This window comes from Primulina huaijiensis, chromosome 18, assembly GCF_012295235.1.
Source record: "Primulina huaijiensis isolate GDHJ02 chromosome 18, ASM1229523v2, whole genome shotgun sequence".
Lineage (NCBI taxonomy): Eukaryota > Viridiplantae > Streptophyta > Magnoliopsida > Lamiales > Gesneriaceae > Primulina > Primulina huaijiensis.
Genome location: NC_133323.1, coordinates 2,552,125 through 2,571,403, shown reverse-complemented (window position 1 = coordinate 2,571,403; position 19,279 = coordinate 2,552,125). Strand labels below are relative to the sequence as shown.

General features: G+C 34.2%; 2 protein-coding genes across 2 annotated transcripts; one reads left to right on the top strand and one right to left on the bottom strand.

Annotated features, from left to right (window-relative positions):
* The first annotated feature begins 855 nt into the window (after nucleotides 1-855).
* Nucleotides 856-16,408, top strand: LOC140963888 (flowering time control protein FPA-like). Its single transcript, XM_073423369.1, has 6 exons — nucleotides 856-1,302; nucleotides 2,529-2,823; nucleotides 3,732-4,043; nucleotides 11,539-11,963; nucleotides 13,970-14,779; nucleotides 15,077-16,408. Exons 2-6 carry the CDS (start codon nucleotides 2,821-2,823, stop codon nucleotides 16,236-16,238), a joined length of 2,712 nt encoding a protein of 903 aa, XP_073279470.1. The 5' UTR covers nucleotides 856-1,302; nucleotides 2,529-2,820; the 3' UTR covers nucleotides 16,239-16,408.
* A 699-nt stretch (nucleotides 16,409-17,107) lies between these two features.
* Nucleotides 17,108-18,121, bottom strand: LOC140964771 (uncharacterized). Its single transcript, XM_073424700.1, has 4 exons — nucleotides 17,870-18,121; nucleotides 17,741-17,777; nucleotides 17,481-17,602; nucleotides 17,108-17,370 (listed from the first exon to the last, which is right to left on the bottom strand). Exons 1-4 carry the CDS (start codon nucleotides 18,080-18,082, stop codon nucleotides 17,308-17,310), a joined length of 435 nt encoding a protein of 144 aa, XP_073280801.1. The 5' UTR covers nucleotides 18,083-18,121; the 3' UTR covers nucleotides 17,108-17,307.
* Between the last annotated feature and the right edge of the window lie 1,158 nt (nucleotides 18,122-19,279).

The following is a 19,279-nucleotide window of genomic DNA, read 5'->3' as shown; positions in this document are numbered from 1 at the left end:
CAGTAATTTACTAAAATTATTTCGATCGACACCTGGGAAAAATCGTTTCTTGCTATTGGTCTACTGCTGGGAACTAAGGATGATTCTTGCTTAGAATTTTAAGTGATATGCTCAAGATTTGTAACACTTACTCAGAATTTCGTGTGCTATTTATAGACAACAATCTGACGATTAACCTCTCATTTAATTGTCATTATCTGTCATGATTTCGAGTTAAAGCTTCAATTATGAGTTTGGATTAGAATCAACAACTGACTGTTGAGCGGACAGCCGAAATCTCAGCTACTGATTTTCGACTGCTGAACTTTGTCTGCTGAAATCCGTCCGCAGGAAATGATATGCTGCTGAGTTTTGTTGGCCACTGGCATTAATATTGAAATTTCCGGGTTCTCACACATTCATGTCCAAATAAAGTTAGTGGATGCAAAATTTGCTTTCGAATTTTATAAATAGTCATTCTTTTGAAAAGCAGCCACCAAATATACCTCTATAATTTGGCCACTATTCAATAAAGTCTGCAAATCGGTCTCCTCGGTCGCTAGTCTCCGCTGTTTGTTGTTAGTGACAATATTATATGCACCAATCATTGATAAAATATATATATAAAAAAAAAGATCATAAAATTGCAAACACCAATTTCTCATGAGATAATGTTGTAAAACAAAATAAAAACATACGAGTTAATTTTGTGAGATGAGTCCCCGACCCGATCCAACTTTAAAAAAATATTATTTTTTATGTCAAAAATATTATTTTAAATTATAATTATGAATTGAATTGATTTGTCTCACAANTATAAAATTTGCCAATACTTTATTTAAAAAAATCCAAACTCGTACACGGCAACATGTTGAGAAATTTCCCCGAAATTGCAGGTGTCATGTTTTAAGAACATTCAAACCAAGTACGGTCAATACAAGTCATCTGAAAATTGAATCAAACTACCAAAATGTACGCTTATATATATGTATGTATATGCGTGGGGTATTAATCAGTGGGATCAAATCCTATATATCTGATATACATATACATTCCAAAATGGCTAGAATTTTAGCTGTTACATTCGGTACTGGGAGTGTTGCAAATGAATCAGGTTTCCTGTACGAGGGCACTTCAGGGTTTATTATCATGCTAGGCTTAATGGTTGTTATGTCCTTTTCAGTCATGTCTTTACTCATCTTCGGTTGTTCCGACGACGGCTCTAGCACGCCACGTCGTGAAAAACCGGGAAGACACTGGGCCGGCGGAGCTGCAGCGGCGAGTGCCGGCGGAGGCGGTGGTGGTGGCGGCGGTGGATGTTAGGTTTGTAATATTTGTAAGTTTGAGTTTTATGATACGAATCTATCTCACGAATCATATCAATCCATTGGTATAAGATAATTATATATTATTGAATTTTAATTTTAATCAAATAATTCTTTTTTAAACAAATTTAAACTAATATAAATACATTGACATATAATCGTGGAAATAAAATAAATAATAAATACAAAGAATCCATCACGAACCACCGTCGATCCGCAATGAGAAATTAACAGTTGATGGATAAAATGTTCAACATTCTATTTATGAAAAATATATTCTTATATTTTGATTGTCGTATTATAAACATTAATTATCGTCTTCTTATCTTTCTTTTTCTTTTTTTTAAAAAAAAGAAAAATTTATTTTTTCCAAACTAGATGTAAGTAATATATTGTAATTAATTAATTAATAATCTGTAAATTATTAATAAAATATAAATTAACATGTTCCCAAAATTATTAGAATTAACCAAAATATAGAGGCAACAGGGAAAAATCTATGGTTTCTAAAAAATTTAAAGATAAAGACAAAAGTTATAAGGTTATATTTGGATGAAAACTCGAGGTGAAAGATTTGATCGAAGAATTTCAATTTATTAATTTTTTTGGAAGAATTTATATATATAAATAAAATTCAAATCTTGTTGAATTAAAATGAATCCAATCAAGTATGCTGTATTTATTTAAATAACTGATTTCAAATCTTTGATTTTGAATCCAAAAGCACACTAAATCATCAAGTAAAAGAACCAATTAAAAATCTTCACAAATAAGAAATCAACTGGAATGACAATGATATTTTTTAATTTTTAGGCAACTCTAGAAATCTATATACACCAAGAAAATTTAAAAATTAAATTTATTTATCATTTAATTTTTTTAAAAAAAATAAATTTGTCATATTTTCAAAATTTAAGAAATTATAAGGAACATGTCTTTCATAAGACGGTCTCACGGATCTTTATTCGTGAGACGGATCAATCATGTTCATATTTATAATAAAAATTAGTATATTTGACATAAAAAGAATACTTTTTTTGTGAATAACTTATATAGAATATTCGTTTTACAAAATAGACTTGTGACACCATCTCACAGGAGTTTTGAATTATAAATGTTAATTATAATTGATAGAAATTTACCAAGTTATTATTATTATTTTTTAACCAATATTACAATAAATTGGAGAAGAATTCATAAAATCATTATTTTTTTTTATTACAGTTATCTTTGGAAATTTAACGCTGGCACGGGGCACCACCTCTCTCTCCCCATCCACTCGCCGGTGATTTGTACTGCTTCGTCGGCCCTCGATTAAACCCTAATCTCCCCTTCTGATTGCCAAATCCCAATTGGTTCTTCACTTGGCGTGTATGGATGGAATCGATTTCATGATTGATTATATACGGGAATATGCTTACCGATTGTAAGATTACGTGGAGAAGAAGCTTTGTCTTGCTAGCTCTCGAGCATCGTTCGGTGTCTTAATCGAAGAGGTTTTTACAGTAAATTCTAAATGGTACGTTTCTTTATTTACTTCATAACTATTAATGAAGAATTAAAAATTCCTACGAAATTTACTGTACCGATAATCTCTTCTTGTTAAAACTTTCATTGCGTAGTTTTAGGTGAATTCTCTGTTACTTTTTTGCATGAGTTGTTGATTGAATGGGGATTTTTTTAAAAAAATCTCACGCCTTTCCTGAAGACTATTTTTTCTTTCCAATTATGTGCGCAGGTCACTGGATTTCTTACTGGTTACCCATATGTGCCCATTGGTGTTGTTAAGATATATGAATGCACATTTTTTTTGGGGTGTATTCATGTTATAACTTATAAGCAATTTTATGGCGGATTGCATTGGGCATTGGCTGCACCTTGGAGAAAACAAATGACTGCCAAATCCCTATGCAAAGCCTCATTTATATTTCACTTCTCAGGATTTATACTTGGGATTTAAATATATGGGGTATCATAAGAATTTTGGTTTTACATTAGGTGTTTTGTGTTCTTTTGACTTTTTAATAAGTCCTAATGCAATTTACCAAAATTTTGGATCGTCGGCTTTCACCTTACCATATACACATCATAGGTAAATTAATGGCTTGATTGGTGCATATGTAAATGTTAGCACTTAGCAGGCACCTTCAAACTGCTTTTTCAGTGGCAGCATAAATTGCATAATCACTTTGCAGACTTTCTCAACAAGCCTATTTGTAAAGTATAAATAATTATTATTCTTTTTTCCCTTTTTTTTTTTTGGTATTGTGGGATTTCATGTTTAAATCGAGGTAAAGCCCATGGAATTTTATGAAAAGACCCATGGGACTCTTATGTTGTTACACGTTCATTTTTTATGCCAAGCATCAATAACCTTACTTGTTGAGGTATGCACTTAGATTGATAACACATTGTATGTATTTACAGGGCAGCAGAGAAGGAAGAGGCAGGCCTCATAGAGATTGCCCTACTAGATCAGAAGAGAAAATCAGTCTTGGCCGGGGAAACAATCCCCCATCAAGGCACCTCTGGGTTGGAAATCTTTCACATAACTTAAATGAGAGCTCTTTAGTCCATCACTTTTTACAGTTTGGAAAACTAGAGAGTGTCGCGTTTCAACCTGGCCGGAGCTACGCTTTTATAAACTATAGAAATGACGAGGATGCTTTTGCTGCTATTAAAGTGCTTCAAGATTACGTTGTTGAGGGCAATCCACTTAGGATTGAGTTTGCTAAGGCGGTTAGTTTGTCGATCTTTATCTGGCTTTCTTATGGTACCCTGTTGATGTCATTTATGTACATGTGTACACTTTTTTTTTTATCAGTTCTAATCTATGGCTGTAACATTTAGTTAATGGCTATACACTGACGGATAATATCATAACCATACCATGGACACTTGCTCATTGTTCCTTCAAATCCTTCGCGTCATTCATTTATCAAACATCATCCATAGGAATGATGCTCATTCCCTAGTCTAACAACGCAAAAGAAAAACCAACATGTGCAATTGAGCATAATATACTTTGACTCACTCATTGATCCAATAAATGGATGCTACTCCTCACTGTAGCCATAGTATTCCAACTAGAACGAAATTACACCTACCTCTTGAACAAAAGTCAGATTGTTTATGTTGGAATTTCTCGCCTCTATATGCCCATGCTCTAAGTTGTACACATCGGTCATGAAATATGGATCAAACATTCTAGTTTGTAATTTTACTTGCAAAATCTTCTAAGAAAGCTTGACATCTTCAAACTTGTGTATAGGTCCTCAAAGTCGGCCCAATCACATAAAACAAAAAAAAAATAATCGTCTGTTGTCATTGTTATAAGACTGAGAATCAAGTATTTTTCATTTGGGAAATTCCGCTATCGAGAAAGACTTCACTATGTAATCAAACAGAGGGCATGGCGTTGAAGGGGAACCCATTCCATATTGCACAACACAAATCTTATCATCCATTTAACAACACAAATCCGTAAATAAGACTGAGAAGCAAACAATTTTTAAATGGAGAACTCGATTCCTGATAACAGATTCACTTTGTACTCTGACAGAACCTAGTGTTGAAGGGACTGTTATTTATCAGACAACTGCAACCCCATATCTATATTTTCTTTTTATAGAATGGTTCTACCGTTCTACATATATTTGGTCACGGGAACCCGTTTGCAACGAATGCATGTAGTGTTGAGAAATGATCGTACAAATTTCAAATTGTCGAGAGTGATTCGTCCAAGTTTATTTCCAAGTATTTCTTTTTGTCGAATTTGCTATTCTTGCATGGAGAACAACTGCTTGAATAGAGGGATTTATGAAACTACTACCCAATGTCACATAATGCTATAGAAAAGATCACTCTCCACGTCTTCATATTGAAAAATTATATCATCATGTCAATTGTTTATCATTTGATTTAACACAAACAGACGAGGAATGGGAAATTCATGTTAGTTAGTTTCTCATGCAAATCAAGTTATGTCGCATTTGAAATTTGAAACTAAATAACATTTACCATGACTAACTAGTTAAACCAGCAGTAACTTTATTCATTAATATTAATCTCCAGTATACCTACTACAATGCCTTAGGTTACCCTAAGGCTAAGACTGAATAATAAAATTTGTCCAGGCTACTTAATGATTAAAGACAATCTGCCATAGCTCCAAGATCGGGACGGAATTGGATGTGCCGGGATATGTTGGTTGCCTGAAGGGCTATCTGATCCGATTAACTGCACGTGAGATATTTTGTGAAGTATAAGCCAAAAAGCAGAAGAAAGAATTATTTTTCAAGAGTGACAATGCTAGGGTGGGAAAAGATAAACTGGCTGATAAAACTTGATGACAGTCACATACTAACAAATAACAATACAGTAAGTTAAAAACTTTCGTACCCTATATCAACAAAAAGTCAATGATAGGCATTTTATGAAGCATAACCAAGAAGCAGAAAAAGATTTATTATTCAAAAGTGATAATGGTTTGAATTTGAACCAGGGCTAGGGTGGGAAAAAACAAGCAGGCTGATAAAACATGCTGACAGTTACATACTAACAATGCAGTAAGTTGGAAAATTATACTACCCTAGAACAACAAACAAAAAGTAGATGACAAAAGCCCGAATAAGCCTTGACATCTCATCATGGAATGTCTACAACATCATAATTAATCTTTACCTCAATATCTTATAGGAAGTTACTTACCTAATTATATGATGGTGATTCATTTTTTTGCTTTTTGGCTTTTGATTCATAAAATGACTCATATGAACTTAATCAGATCAGATAACCCATTGGGCAACGACCTAACCCGAAAGATTCAATCCCATTCTGATCAACAACTTGTAGGTATGACTGATCCGATCCGGTAGTTTGAACAAATTCTTTCATTCAGACCTAGCCTTGGGTAATAATTAATTGTATCGTAGTTATGATTTAGATTAGTAGTAATGAATAAAGTTGCTGCAAGTCTAACAAGCTATTCATGATACATGTATTTAGTTACAACTTTCAAAGGCAATGTAACAGAATCATTTGCATGAGAAGATGGGTAGCTGAGAGGATGATATATTTTTTCGGTAGAAAAATATGCAGAGTGATCTTTTCTCTAGTATCATATGACGTTGAGTTTAGTAGTTCCATTTAAATTTAATCAAAATCAAAAGATGTTAATTTCTTGTAAATTGAAATAATAAAGCTACTATGTCATGGTAATACTAGATATCACTTACTGAACATGAGTTTTATGAAATTATCTGAAATCATGAAACTTCCCAATTCAATTTGATGAAAATAATAAAGGCACGTCTTGAGCTATTATTATAAAAATGAAATGCTTTTGTATAGCAAATTAATCAATTTATCCAAACTATACTTGTGGGGGAAGAGCCATGCTGTCAGATAACATTGAGAGCCATACTATCAGATAACCGCTGATACTGTTTATGTCTTATAAGCATTCTCCTGTTTAAGAAATTTTTATATATTTGATAATCTCATGTAATGGGGTAGAATTCAGCATATTCGCCAAAGTAACCCTTGGTTGTTTGGTGAAGTCTAACAAGGGCCCAAGGCAAATATTTTCCCTTGCCGAAGATTTCCCCAAGGGGAAAGAAAAAAAAACCATGGCAAAGATAATTCACCAGAATGATCTCAATTTGTCATAGACTTGGTTTTAATGCCCATATTCAAAGTATAATAGTAGCAAATAAGTGTTAATAAAAGAAGAATAAGAATCTCATTGGCATTGTTGAAGTTGGGTTGTTTTTGAGGTCAAGTATACGACCTTGGTTTGGTATATTCTGGAAAAATCAGGCAATGCATTCACTACAAGATCTTTCTTTCACCACCTTCTAACAAAAAAATAGTTTTCTTTAAAGTTTCTTTCACCATCTTTTAACAACAAAATTGTGTTCTTATAAGTTATTTGTCAAGTATAGGAAAATGCTTTTTTTAAGAAACAAAATTTGTTATATCAGTAAATGTACAATTGAAGGATAATACATCTATCAGATCAAAATTTCTAAACTACAGGTTGAAAGTGTTGGACATATGTAGTTTGGCACAAAGTTACCAAAAACCTGCGCAATTGATACTAGTTTAATATGGGTTGCCACCCGATTAATAATGAATTAGATGGAGTCTTTTTGATGCCCTATTCAGTTATGCACAAATTACAACGATATTCGCTCGCATCTGAGATATGTGTCTTCACCATTATAGTCGTGGAGCAATGAGAGTAGTATGCATCACATATCATCACAAGCTAGTTGTCTACTCATGCAAGTAGACCAAGAAGTTGGAAAGCATACATTTACCTTTTAAAAACAGAAGAATCTGTAAATTAATTTTATAAGTTTCGGTTTCCCATCCTCCTCTCTAAAGTGGTACCGTTTCTACCAACACTTCTACTATATTTGTGCGATCACCGTATGGCATCACAGTTCCAGCAAAAGAATCATTCACCACCACTATTATCCCCCACACATATTCCAGCTAACATTGTACCCTGCCACCATTTCTTTTCGATGACAAGCATTTAGTCAAAACATAAAATGTGCATCTATATCATGAAATGCCCATTGAAGATCCTTACCTCTATTTCTCGGTCATACCAGAGAAAAAACTTTCAATGACATGTTAACCACGTTCAGTATATCTAGCTGATAGACCCCAAGTTTTATACTTGTCAGTTGTCACAACTGTATATCTATTGAAGGCCATCACTTAAAAGAACATGCAAATTTTAGACACAGATAGATGCATCCATCAATCATAAGTTGAAGCTTAAGTACAATGTAAAAACACCACTCTTTGGTCATGAAGAACTACTCTTTCCAATTGTATAATCGAGTTCTCGCCTTTCATCAAACAGGAGACATGATGGATTTTCCATGTATTCAGCAAACTCACCTTAATTACATTGTTTTTTCTTAAAAATGCAATAAGCATCCAGTCCATCTTATTACTTCATAATCTCTCTGCATTAAATTTCATAACCTTGATCCTCGGTGTATATAGTTACCACTTCTGTCTCAAAAGTCAAAACTAAAAATATCACATCTTACAAAATGTCTGAAACAAATTATTACAACGGAATTTTCTCGGAAAAGATTTTACTAGAACCAATAATCTCACATTATCTTTATAAAAACGCACAAGGTTCAAGAGTGTGGGTGAGATTCACATTCGTTTTCTTTCTTTTATACTTATTTCCCTTTTTAATTCTTAAGTTATTATAATTTAAAATCAGTGTTCAGTTTCAAATTGAGATCATTCTGGTGATATATTTTTTGTTACATTGTTATAGTTTAGTTATTGTTTGACTTTTTTCCTTCTCCTGGAGTAGCTGTCCCGCATGAGAGAAAAAATGTTTATGTTATTTGCATCAGCTAGACTCTACCAGACAATCAACCTTTATTTTGGTATATTGTAACCTATCACAGTTCCAATGAATCATAGCATGTAAAATAAAAAACCTACTTGCAAAACGGCAAAACATATGAATAGAAAGGATTATTGGTGTTTGACATAATGGCTGTTACTTCTAAAGAATAGCTTAGAATAGACAAACTAATTTGCTTCACAAGAGCATTTCGTTTATAATGTAATATTTGAAACTTGTCTTTCTGTCTACACCTCATTGAAGTTCTGCTAAATGCTCAGTAAAGTTACTATCTGATGTATCTTCATTATTTTCACCTTCCTGAAAGTGGACATCTTGTGGTTCTGATGAAGTTCATAAAAATTGTTGCCCAGCCTATAAGATACTAGTTAGATTTCTATTCTCTGCTACCGGCTACAGCAAAAAAATATCTTCCTCTCATCCGCTTAGCAAATTGAAGTATGAACCAATGAGGAAAACTTAGAATGGAGAAATTCATGTTTTAGCTGCAAACGAAGTTGCTGCACTGCATAGTTTACTGGACTTGGTTATAATGCTCAATACACAGGAACTCCGAACATGTTCATTTCTATAATTGATTATTACAGGTGAACTAACAACGACATGTACCCTTCAATTAACATACGCCCTAGAGCTTAAGCTGAAGTCCGAAACAAGATATGCACCATGCCGAAATGAGGTGAACTGAGGCATAATATGCTAGAATTGATTATTCAAAGAAAATTTAGTCTTAAAGCACAAACTCCTAATTTATACACTTATAAACTATTAAAGTGTTCTTAAATAAATATTCAGCAGTGTACAAGCGATTTCAAATGGAAAACACATAGAATTTCACATTTGATTCACAATTATTTAACTCTAAGATTATTTAGAGTCCTCCCCACTTTTGCCTTTATAGCGCTTCAAGCTCTGCGCTTGATTTCCAAGGGATATGTTTCACGATTGGTATACTGAAATGAAACAAGACTGGACTGAGGAAGAGAACGGGATGGTAGATTGATTTCATTCCTATGATTGGTAACAGAAGAAAGGTGAGAGGAATGTAATTGGAATTAATTTTTATAATGAAACATGTTTTGATTAAATTTTTTTAGAATACTAGTTATTCAAAAGTTTTATTATTATTATTATTATTTATCATTATTATTATTACGATTGTTATTATCAAATTTTTATCATAGGTATTAGTATTTACTATTATTTTAATTATGACAACTATTAAGTGACAATCATTTATTGTTATCATTATTATTATTATATTATTATTAAATAGCAAAAACTTGTGTGAGACGGTTTCACGGGTCGTATTTTGTGAGACGGATCTTTTATTTAGATCATCCATGAAAAAGTATTACTTTTTATACTAAGAGTATTACTTTTTATTGTAAATATCGGTAGGATTGACCCGTCTCATAGATAAAGATTCGTGAGACCGTCTCACAAGAGACCCACTCTTATTAAATAATCATTATCATTGTTCTATTTATTATTATAATAAAGTTATTCTTCTTTTCATTTTTATTTTATTTATTTTTTCATGTTATTATTATTTTTTAGTATTTATTATTGTTATTAAATAATAATAATTATTGTTCTATTTATGGTTAATCGTTATTAGTTGTTATAAAATTATTTTCACTGTTTCATTATTAATATTATTTTATTATTATTAGCAACTTATTAAAAAGATAAATGAAAAAGATTTATTATTAAAAGCTTTAAAAAATAAAATTGGAGAATATATATATTATAAATAAAAAGTTGAGAGAATTGGCTAGATGCAACTTAAATTGTGGGAATGTTTTTTTTTTTTTTTAAGAAGGTAATGCCTATTTTCATTAATATAGAAATATGTATTCTCATTCCCATGAGTGTACCAAGCACACAAAATGGAAAGAGGTTGGGAATACCTATTCTATTCTCACCTCACTCTCATGGTCCAAGCATATCCTAAAGAATACGCCTTATCCCGTAGGTGCAAAGGTTAAAGTTTACTGATCTTGGAGAGTATGAGTGTACCTCGTCGACTTTGAATAGGTCTATGGTCCCATCAATAAGCCAGAGAAATATGGATTGCAAAAAACCAATAAAATCAGAACTCAAAAATCCATTTTACTAAAATATTTGGAAATTCCTTCAAGTTATTGCAATTTCTTTGGGAAAGTAGATTTTCTTTTCCTGAATTTTGATACGGTTGTCTATACATCATTTTTTACTTAAACTTGATTGTTTTCGGGATTGGACGTTGTTTAAACTTGTATATATCTTTGCATGCACATGATTCTTTTCAGTCATCACTCATGAGTGTATGTTGGCTTTCTTGTGTAATTGGGTCCCATAATGTTGGTATTGTATTGGAGATATGTAAGGTCATGTCTTCAAGAATCCGTAATTTACCGGGGTTGTGTTTTTTAGAAGATTTTAGATTTAACTTCTTCCTTCTGCTTCACCAATTTGAGAGATCTATGTAGTTTGAATTTTATCAATAATTTTTGGACACTTGGTCAGATTTCTCAGTCCGAACTTACCTCTACATGGTAAAACTATGCTAATATGATCCTTGAAATGAGAAAATGAAATATCACAATTAAGGTAAATGTTGGCTCCCTTTACCCTGAGATTGTTGGTTTTCATTTATATTTTGGCTAGAAGCTGAGAATTGTGAGGCTTAACAGGGTGAAAATATTGTGTTGCACCAACTCATGTGCACGAGTCTTTGTGAATGTGAGAGAATTTTTTTCCTAATAACAGAACAGTGCCTTTGTTTCCTTGCTACTCTGAAACTTAACTGTCGATAGTATCTCAATATTTGTTCCTCAGGAAAAATCGTCAACTGCACAACGTGACGCGGACTACTCTCAGTGGCGAGAGGAACCACACCCTGTGGCAAGGGGGTCTCCATTTAATTCGAGGGACTCCAGAGCATGTAATTCTAGCCCTGAACCACCGTATCCAAACAAATCCAGGATAAATGACAAAGATGCTGAGCCCAGTGAGGTCTTATGGATTGGGTTTCCTGCGCAATTGAAAGTGGATGAATTCATTTTCAGGAAGGCCTTTTCACCATTTGGAGAGATTGAGAAAATAACCGCATTTCCTGGCCGTACTTATGCTTTTGTTCGCTATAGAACTGTGGTGGCTGCACGCAGGGCTAAAGAAAATCTTCAGGGGAAGTTATTTGGTAATCCTCGTGTACATATATGTTTTGCCAAGAATGAATCAGGACCACCTAACAGAGATGTGGGGCCCGTGCTCCTGATTAATATTTAATGATCAAACAACCAAAGATTTATTAATGTAAAGAGCGAAAGCGATTAAAATTTTTCCATTTTGGGCCTACAGAAATTTCGGCATGACCTATTCTTAAATAGGACATCTCAAAAAATATCAAAACATCACAATTTATATACTCGAAATAAAGTCATAACATCAATTCACAACCTATAGCCGCACTGGCCAGGACTAAACACATGCAGAGCCAACAAGGCTCGATCACACAACTATCAATTCAAAACATCGTAAAAATAACAGTACAGCTACACGGGGCATCTCCCCGGTAAATGTATAACTCCATAATATAGTATATATATATCTGGGAACTCTCAACCATGACTCGACGACTGGGCACCACTACCTGACGCTCCACCAGACGCGTCAAATCCTCCTGGATAACCTGCTATGGCATCAAAAACAACCACAGCATAAAAAGAAACGAGGGGTCGAGCCCCAGTATGACGAACCAGTAATATTACGACAAATATAACTGACATGAAATGAAATCAAGTAAAATGCGATGCAATGCAATGTAATGCAATGCGTGAAAGGTAACAACCGATAATGGATACCAAACGGAGTCCAAATGAATCGCATCAACAACAGTAACAGTGGCCACCCGTGCCAGGAACGTAGCAACGCAACATCAAGTCGTCACTCATCCATGCACGTAGCATCGAGGGTACGGGAGCTACCCGCTCAGCCCTCATGCAAGTCATCAGGAGTGCTAATCCTACCCACCCGCTCCATCGATGACGCAACAACTCGATAGATCAATATCAATATCAATATCAATAGCAATCAAAGGAGTCAAGGCTCGAAATGCTATGCACTAATAGTATCAATACAAATAAATGCATGAATGCAATCACGTATTCACAAAAGCACATAAAGCACGCCACAAATCATTACAACATACTCAACGTCATCTCACGTCATAATAGACGTCGTAATGAAAACAGTTCATACGTACCTCAACTGACTTTAATTTACCACAAAATATCTTAAATATTTCTCGAAAACTCCAATCATGTGCCAAAATTATTTATTGCACATTAATTACTATCTTGGTTAAATAATCAAGGAATTTATCGAAAGAAATTCCAAAATTCACTAATTTAGCCTAAAATTCCAAAAATCCATAATTTAGGCTTTAATATTTCTAAATTACTATATGACAATTCTATAGCATTTAAACATCTAATTATTGAGCTCTAAAATTCGAAACCCAAGTTAAAAATTCTGAATTTTCGAAATTATTCTCGCATAAATTCCAAAAATATGATAGATACCTCTAATCGGCTCAATTCTTATACCTACCATCAATAATATAACAATTATCAATATTGGTACCAAATTTAACCCAACAAAAATACAACCACCCTGCTGGAATCATGATTTGTACCTCAATATATATACCAAAATGAAGCCTATGACGTAGGGAACAAAACCCCTCAATCAATTTTCGAACTACGGCGACGTACGGCGACGATTCAACGAAGAAACGGATGACGGGTTTCGACGGGTTTTCAGAAGGCACGATTTCACCTAGAAAGAGTGATATCAATGGATAGCTCTCGTCAAGAGCTTTCCAACCATATATTTACTTGAATTTTTCGGCGACCGGTGACGGAGATACGGTCGATCAAAACGAACGGCACTTGTCAGAATCGAGAACAGAAGCTACGGGAGAGGAAAGAGTGAATTCGTGTGTGTTTATAGGTGTAGTGTGTGAGAGAGAGTGTATTATAATATATATACATATATATATATTAATATTATATGTGTGTTTATTTTTATCTTTTCGGGTTTGAAACTTTAGCCGGTTTATTTTATTTCAATTTTTGAGTGTTATAAAATTTAAATATGCATAAACACATAATTTAATTATCTGACTAATTATTTTAAATTCCTCAATTTAAAATAATAAATTTTAATTATAGTCAAATAACATATAATTAAATCGGATGATTATCAGAGAAAGGAATTCAATTAATGCTCCACCATCCCCACGTGCTGGGTCATATGGACGCCCCGGATCTCCAGAATACCGGAGAGCGGATAGGAACTTTGGTGGTATGTCTGGAGATCCTAGAATAAGTTCTCATCCCTTTGTCCGAAACGTGGATCATGGTAACCCTGATGGTGCAGGTTTGTCTAGGAATTCCGATTTTTGGCATGGTAGAAATGATGCTCGGGAGCAAAGGAGGTTCCCAAGGCAAGTGTCTGAGCTAGGATTACCAAGAAACATCTACGATCATCCTAACAGTCCACCGAAGGATATTCGTATTAATTTCCGAGAATTCTCTCCTCAGAAATTTCCTCGACAAGGCCCCTTCTATGATGATCAATGGGATTTTCCAGAGGACGACTCAATCTTGCGTGGAACAAAGAAAATGAAAACCGGCTCATTTTCTCCCGAGAATGAGTTGCCAGAGTATCCTTTCTCTGAATTGGAGAGAGTAAAACACGTCATTCCTCACGAAATTTCTCAGTCTGGGGTTCTTGATTTTGATTCCAGACAGCCTGGATATAGAACGATCCCTGACCACTTGACAAACGCAGGACAATCATTACGGGAAAGGAGTGATCGCTGGAATGCATCACTTGATAACATTCAAGGTGGTTCAGTTCCACTGCCTCCTCCTGATCTAAGGAGATCAATTCCTGATATATGCAAATCATCTGCAAAGGAAGTGTGGAAGTGGGAGGGAATGATAATCAAGGGAGGAACTTCTGTCTGTCGTGCTCGCTGCTTCCCCGTTGGGAAGCAAATGGATATGGGCCTGTGAGTAGTATTGTGTCCATTATTCTTCTGTTGATAGATTTGTTGTCATATACTCATCTCTTACTCTTATTTCTTTTCTTTACTCTAATATTTTGTGTTTCCTGTAAACTACTAACATATTAGTCGAGATGAACTCGGAGTCTCTTACCTAAGCTTTCTGAACGTGTGAAACCAACATTCATGGAAAAATTGTAATATATTAGAACGTTGACAGGAAATATGTAATCCATGTCCTTCTTTGCACCTTCTCATTTGATGTGACTGGATTTTCTCACAATCTGATTTTCAATTCTGCAGACCTGAATACTTGGATTGCACAGCAAGGACGAGCTTAGACATGCTTGGAAAACATTACTACCAGGCAGCCAACGCTTGGGTTGTCTTTTTTGTTCCTGCGAACGATCCCGACATTCCATATTACAACGAATTCATGAATTATCTAGCAGAGAAACACAGAGCAGCTGTTGCAAAATTGGATGAAAGGTCCACCTTATTTCTGGTACCCCCTTCTGAATTTTCTGAAAAAGTATTAAAAGTACCTGGGAAGCTGAGCATCTCTGGTGTTGTCTCAAGGTTGGATCCCAACAATTCCGAGTATGGGTATCTTCCACAACAGGAGTACAAAGAAAGTAATTTTACATCTTTCCAGAGCGATGAAATGTACCAGAAATCAGTTTCATCTCCATATCTTCCTTTTACGAATTATGAGAAACCTGGAATTGGAGTAGCTCCTATTTCCGGAAATACATCTTCAGGAAACATGCTTGGAACATTTCCAGGTGCCTCTCGTTCAATGAGCAGCATACAATCAGTAAACACGCGTGGACAAGATTATGTAGGGAAACCCGCGCCTGGACCAAACTGGATTCCCCATGATTTGCAGAACTCAAATCTGAGTATTAGCAACATCCCGTCTCATGCATTTGAATCATCTAGTGGTTTCGTGGGTGGCGCATACTCTCCGATGCCTAGAGCTATGCCTGAAGCAACTCAAAAAGATTTCACAAATGAGATTTCATGTATACCTTCAAGTGGAAATGCCAAGTTTCTGGTTCAGGAAAGACCTCCAATTTCTTCATCAATTCCAGTTTCAGGTCTCCCAGCAGAACAACTAGCTCTGCTGAGATCTCTTCTTGGGCAACTCGGTGATACATCAACAACTGCAGAGTATAAACCATCAGGAAACATCAATCAATCTGGTTACTCTCACACAGCGTCACAAAATCATGGATTACCAATCGAACAGATGTCTGCGGAGTATTTACAATCACAATTTAGTCAAGTACAACAGCAGCAACAACAGCTGCCACCAAACTTCTTAGCTGTGCCTCAAAACGAGGTTCAGTTACAAAATGCTGGCCAAGATGATGCAGAAGCAGACCCGCAGAAGCGTTTGCAAGCTACGCTGCAGCTGGCTGCAGCGCTCCTACAGCAAATTCAGCAAGGGAAGGGAACCTGAAGACTTAAATTGTGTTAATTTCCCAGTGAGACCCATCGTCTCTGATATATACTGATTTAATTAGAGCTGAAATATTTGGATAACTATTTTTTTTTCATGAAATGAAGCTAAACTTTGTACTCTATTTACGCATGATGCCACTTAATTTCATAATTGCATTTGAGGTAATTATGGTTTCTTGAGTATACAGGTCCTGTAATCTGCTAGTTTGTTCGGCTTTCTTACTTGTTTGCTTCGGAGATCTCATATAGTTTGAAATGGTACAGACAAACATGGATGGAACGAGTAACATGCATTCTTGTGTTCGATTATAACTCAAAAGTGAATTTACATTACTTTCTATTTGGATGTGTTCTCTCCAGTTTCTCAAAAGTGAATTTACATTAGGAAAATATTTATAAACTATACTTGATCACTCAAAAAACTCAACTCTTGATATTTTATAGTTTGTTGTTGTTTAACCATTCCACAAATGATGATTAGATCCTCACATATATTTATTTGAATTTTTTAACAATACCAAGGAACATCATTTGTTATACATCAGTCCATTTCTAAAGATCCGCGCGATCAGTATTTCAAAAGTATTTTTAAGAACGACAAATAAATGCTCTTGACAATTTTTGGGCCCAGATAGAAGGGCAACCTAACCCAAATGCCAGCAGATTGTCAGTTGTTCTTCCCGTAAGCCTGCCGCTGGTTTGAAAGATAAATGTTATACATAATCATCTCTCAACCAGTTGTTTGATCTGTTGATTTATGTGTTAGCAAGACAGCCCGAAAAACCCACACGAAGTCCACTTGAAGCACGCAATGCAGACACTATTCGACACACACCCGAGTCATATACATGTAGTATATTGTGCCAATGTTATCCAGATCAAATATCAATCCCAGTAGATTCCAACTCTAACCTCGAATGTTTATAAACAAATAGCTAGAAAAAAAAAAAGGAAATGAAAAAGTAGATCCACCATCAAGAATTAAGAAACTGGAAATGATGTAAATGGGTGAATCCAGAAACATGATAGTCCGACCCTCGAAAATATGCGGGTTCACTAGATTAAGCTTAAAAGTTTTCTGGGCTATCATCCAACTGCTTCTCATCCTCTATATCCACCTCCAAGATTTCCTGCACAGAATACATAAAACTCTATGATCAGGAATGACACCAAGAAATTCGAGTCACCAAAACGTCAGCTAAGAGTTCTCAAGCTTATAGAAATTAATCTATCATCTTACAGGTATTCTCTGCTTCAGGTAATTCCCAAGTCTGGCCAAAACTGTTGAACGTGTGTGCCAAAACCTGCCGCTGAGGCTTATTTTCACATAGGGTCCATCTAAATCGGCAAGTTCTGCTTTTCCTGTGATATATATGTATGTATCTTTTTGAGTTTTGAATTGCAGTTATTAAACGAAAGGGGTTCATTCAATTAACACTTGATTAGGGTTTTTCTGTCTCATATCAATCTTGATTTGAAAGAATCTAAAAAAAATCACACCTGTTATGTTGACAGAAGTGTCGAAGAGTTGCGCCAACTGCAAAAAGGTGAAAAATTGCGGCAACTGTTAATAATTCTCCTCACAGCAGTTCAGTAATTGAGATGAATTTGAGAGAAACTAGAACTGGCCTCGGTTCTTGCATCCGCCAACACCTGGTTGATGTTCTCCTCCGTCAAGTCGAGCCGCGCCAGAGAGGCTGAAACAACAGATGCATATGATCTCCGCCGTAGGGTTGTTTTCCACGTTGTAGCTCCATTCTTGATCTTTGCAGCCTTTGAAGTGAAATTGATTTTTGGTGGAGGAACTAGGGTTTGGTGAAGATGGAAAGCTGTGATTGGCATCTTTCTTATCCGTTGCAAAGACTGTCATTGCACATATGCACAAATTAAAGAAATAATAATTTATTTATTTATTTATTTCATTTGATTTATTGTATTCTTTTTTATCAATATTATTATGTTTTTAATTAAATAATATAAAAAATAATATATCCAATATATCTTAAGCAAAAACTTGTGTGAGACGGTTTCGCGAATCGTATTTTGTTAGACGGATCTCTTATTTGGGTCATCCATGAAAAAATATTACTTTTTATGCTAAGAGTTTTAATGTTTATTGTGAATATCGATATAGTTGACCCGTCTCACAGATAAATATTCGTGAGACCGTCTCACAAGAGACCTACTCTGTATCTTATTACAAATATTTTGATATTGTGACGGCTTATATATTAATTACACTATTTTTTTTCTTTAAAAAGACTGGTTTTGTTTTTTATTTACATGATGAAAACTTTTCATAATTTTTAATTTAAATTACAAGTTGAAGTAGGAAACATCGTGGCCANTGAATAAATTGTATTATATTGTGTTATTTTAAGATTTAATAAAATATTTAAAAAAATTTGGTAATCGATAAAGATTCAATATAATGAATGATATATCAAATTTTTTAGAATCGATGAGAATATCATAATTATGTCGGAAATTGATGAAAAATATTGAAATTGATAATAAAAAAAAAACTAAAAGGAATCTGTTGATTATGTAAATAACATAATTTTTTTATGATATGAGTAACAACGTAGAAATTTCATTTATTTATGCTGAAGTAGTAAACGCTTTGAATTTAACGTAGTTTAAAGACCAAAGCTTAGATGGAGTAAACCTTATTATTATTATTATTATTTCTGCCAAAAAATTCTTTTTACAGCAACTAGGTATGGTCAACGTACGGATAGGTTCGGTTTTTAACAAAAATTTGAACCAAACAAATTCTATCGGCTTTGCAAAATTACAAATAAAACCAAATCATTAATAATTAAAAACCAAGCCAAAACTAAATTTTGGTTCGGTTTAATTTGGATTATTGATTTTCAACTTTATAGATAGACAATATCGATATTCATAAAAATATTAAACCATTTAACAATCTAATATATAATAGAACATTACAACTTTTGCATAAAAAAAATATAAATTTTGAATATACAAAATTTGTAACTTCAGTCCGAACTAGCTTTTTGTTTTGTTTTGTTT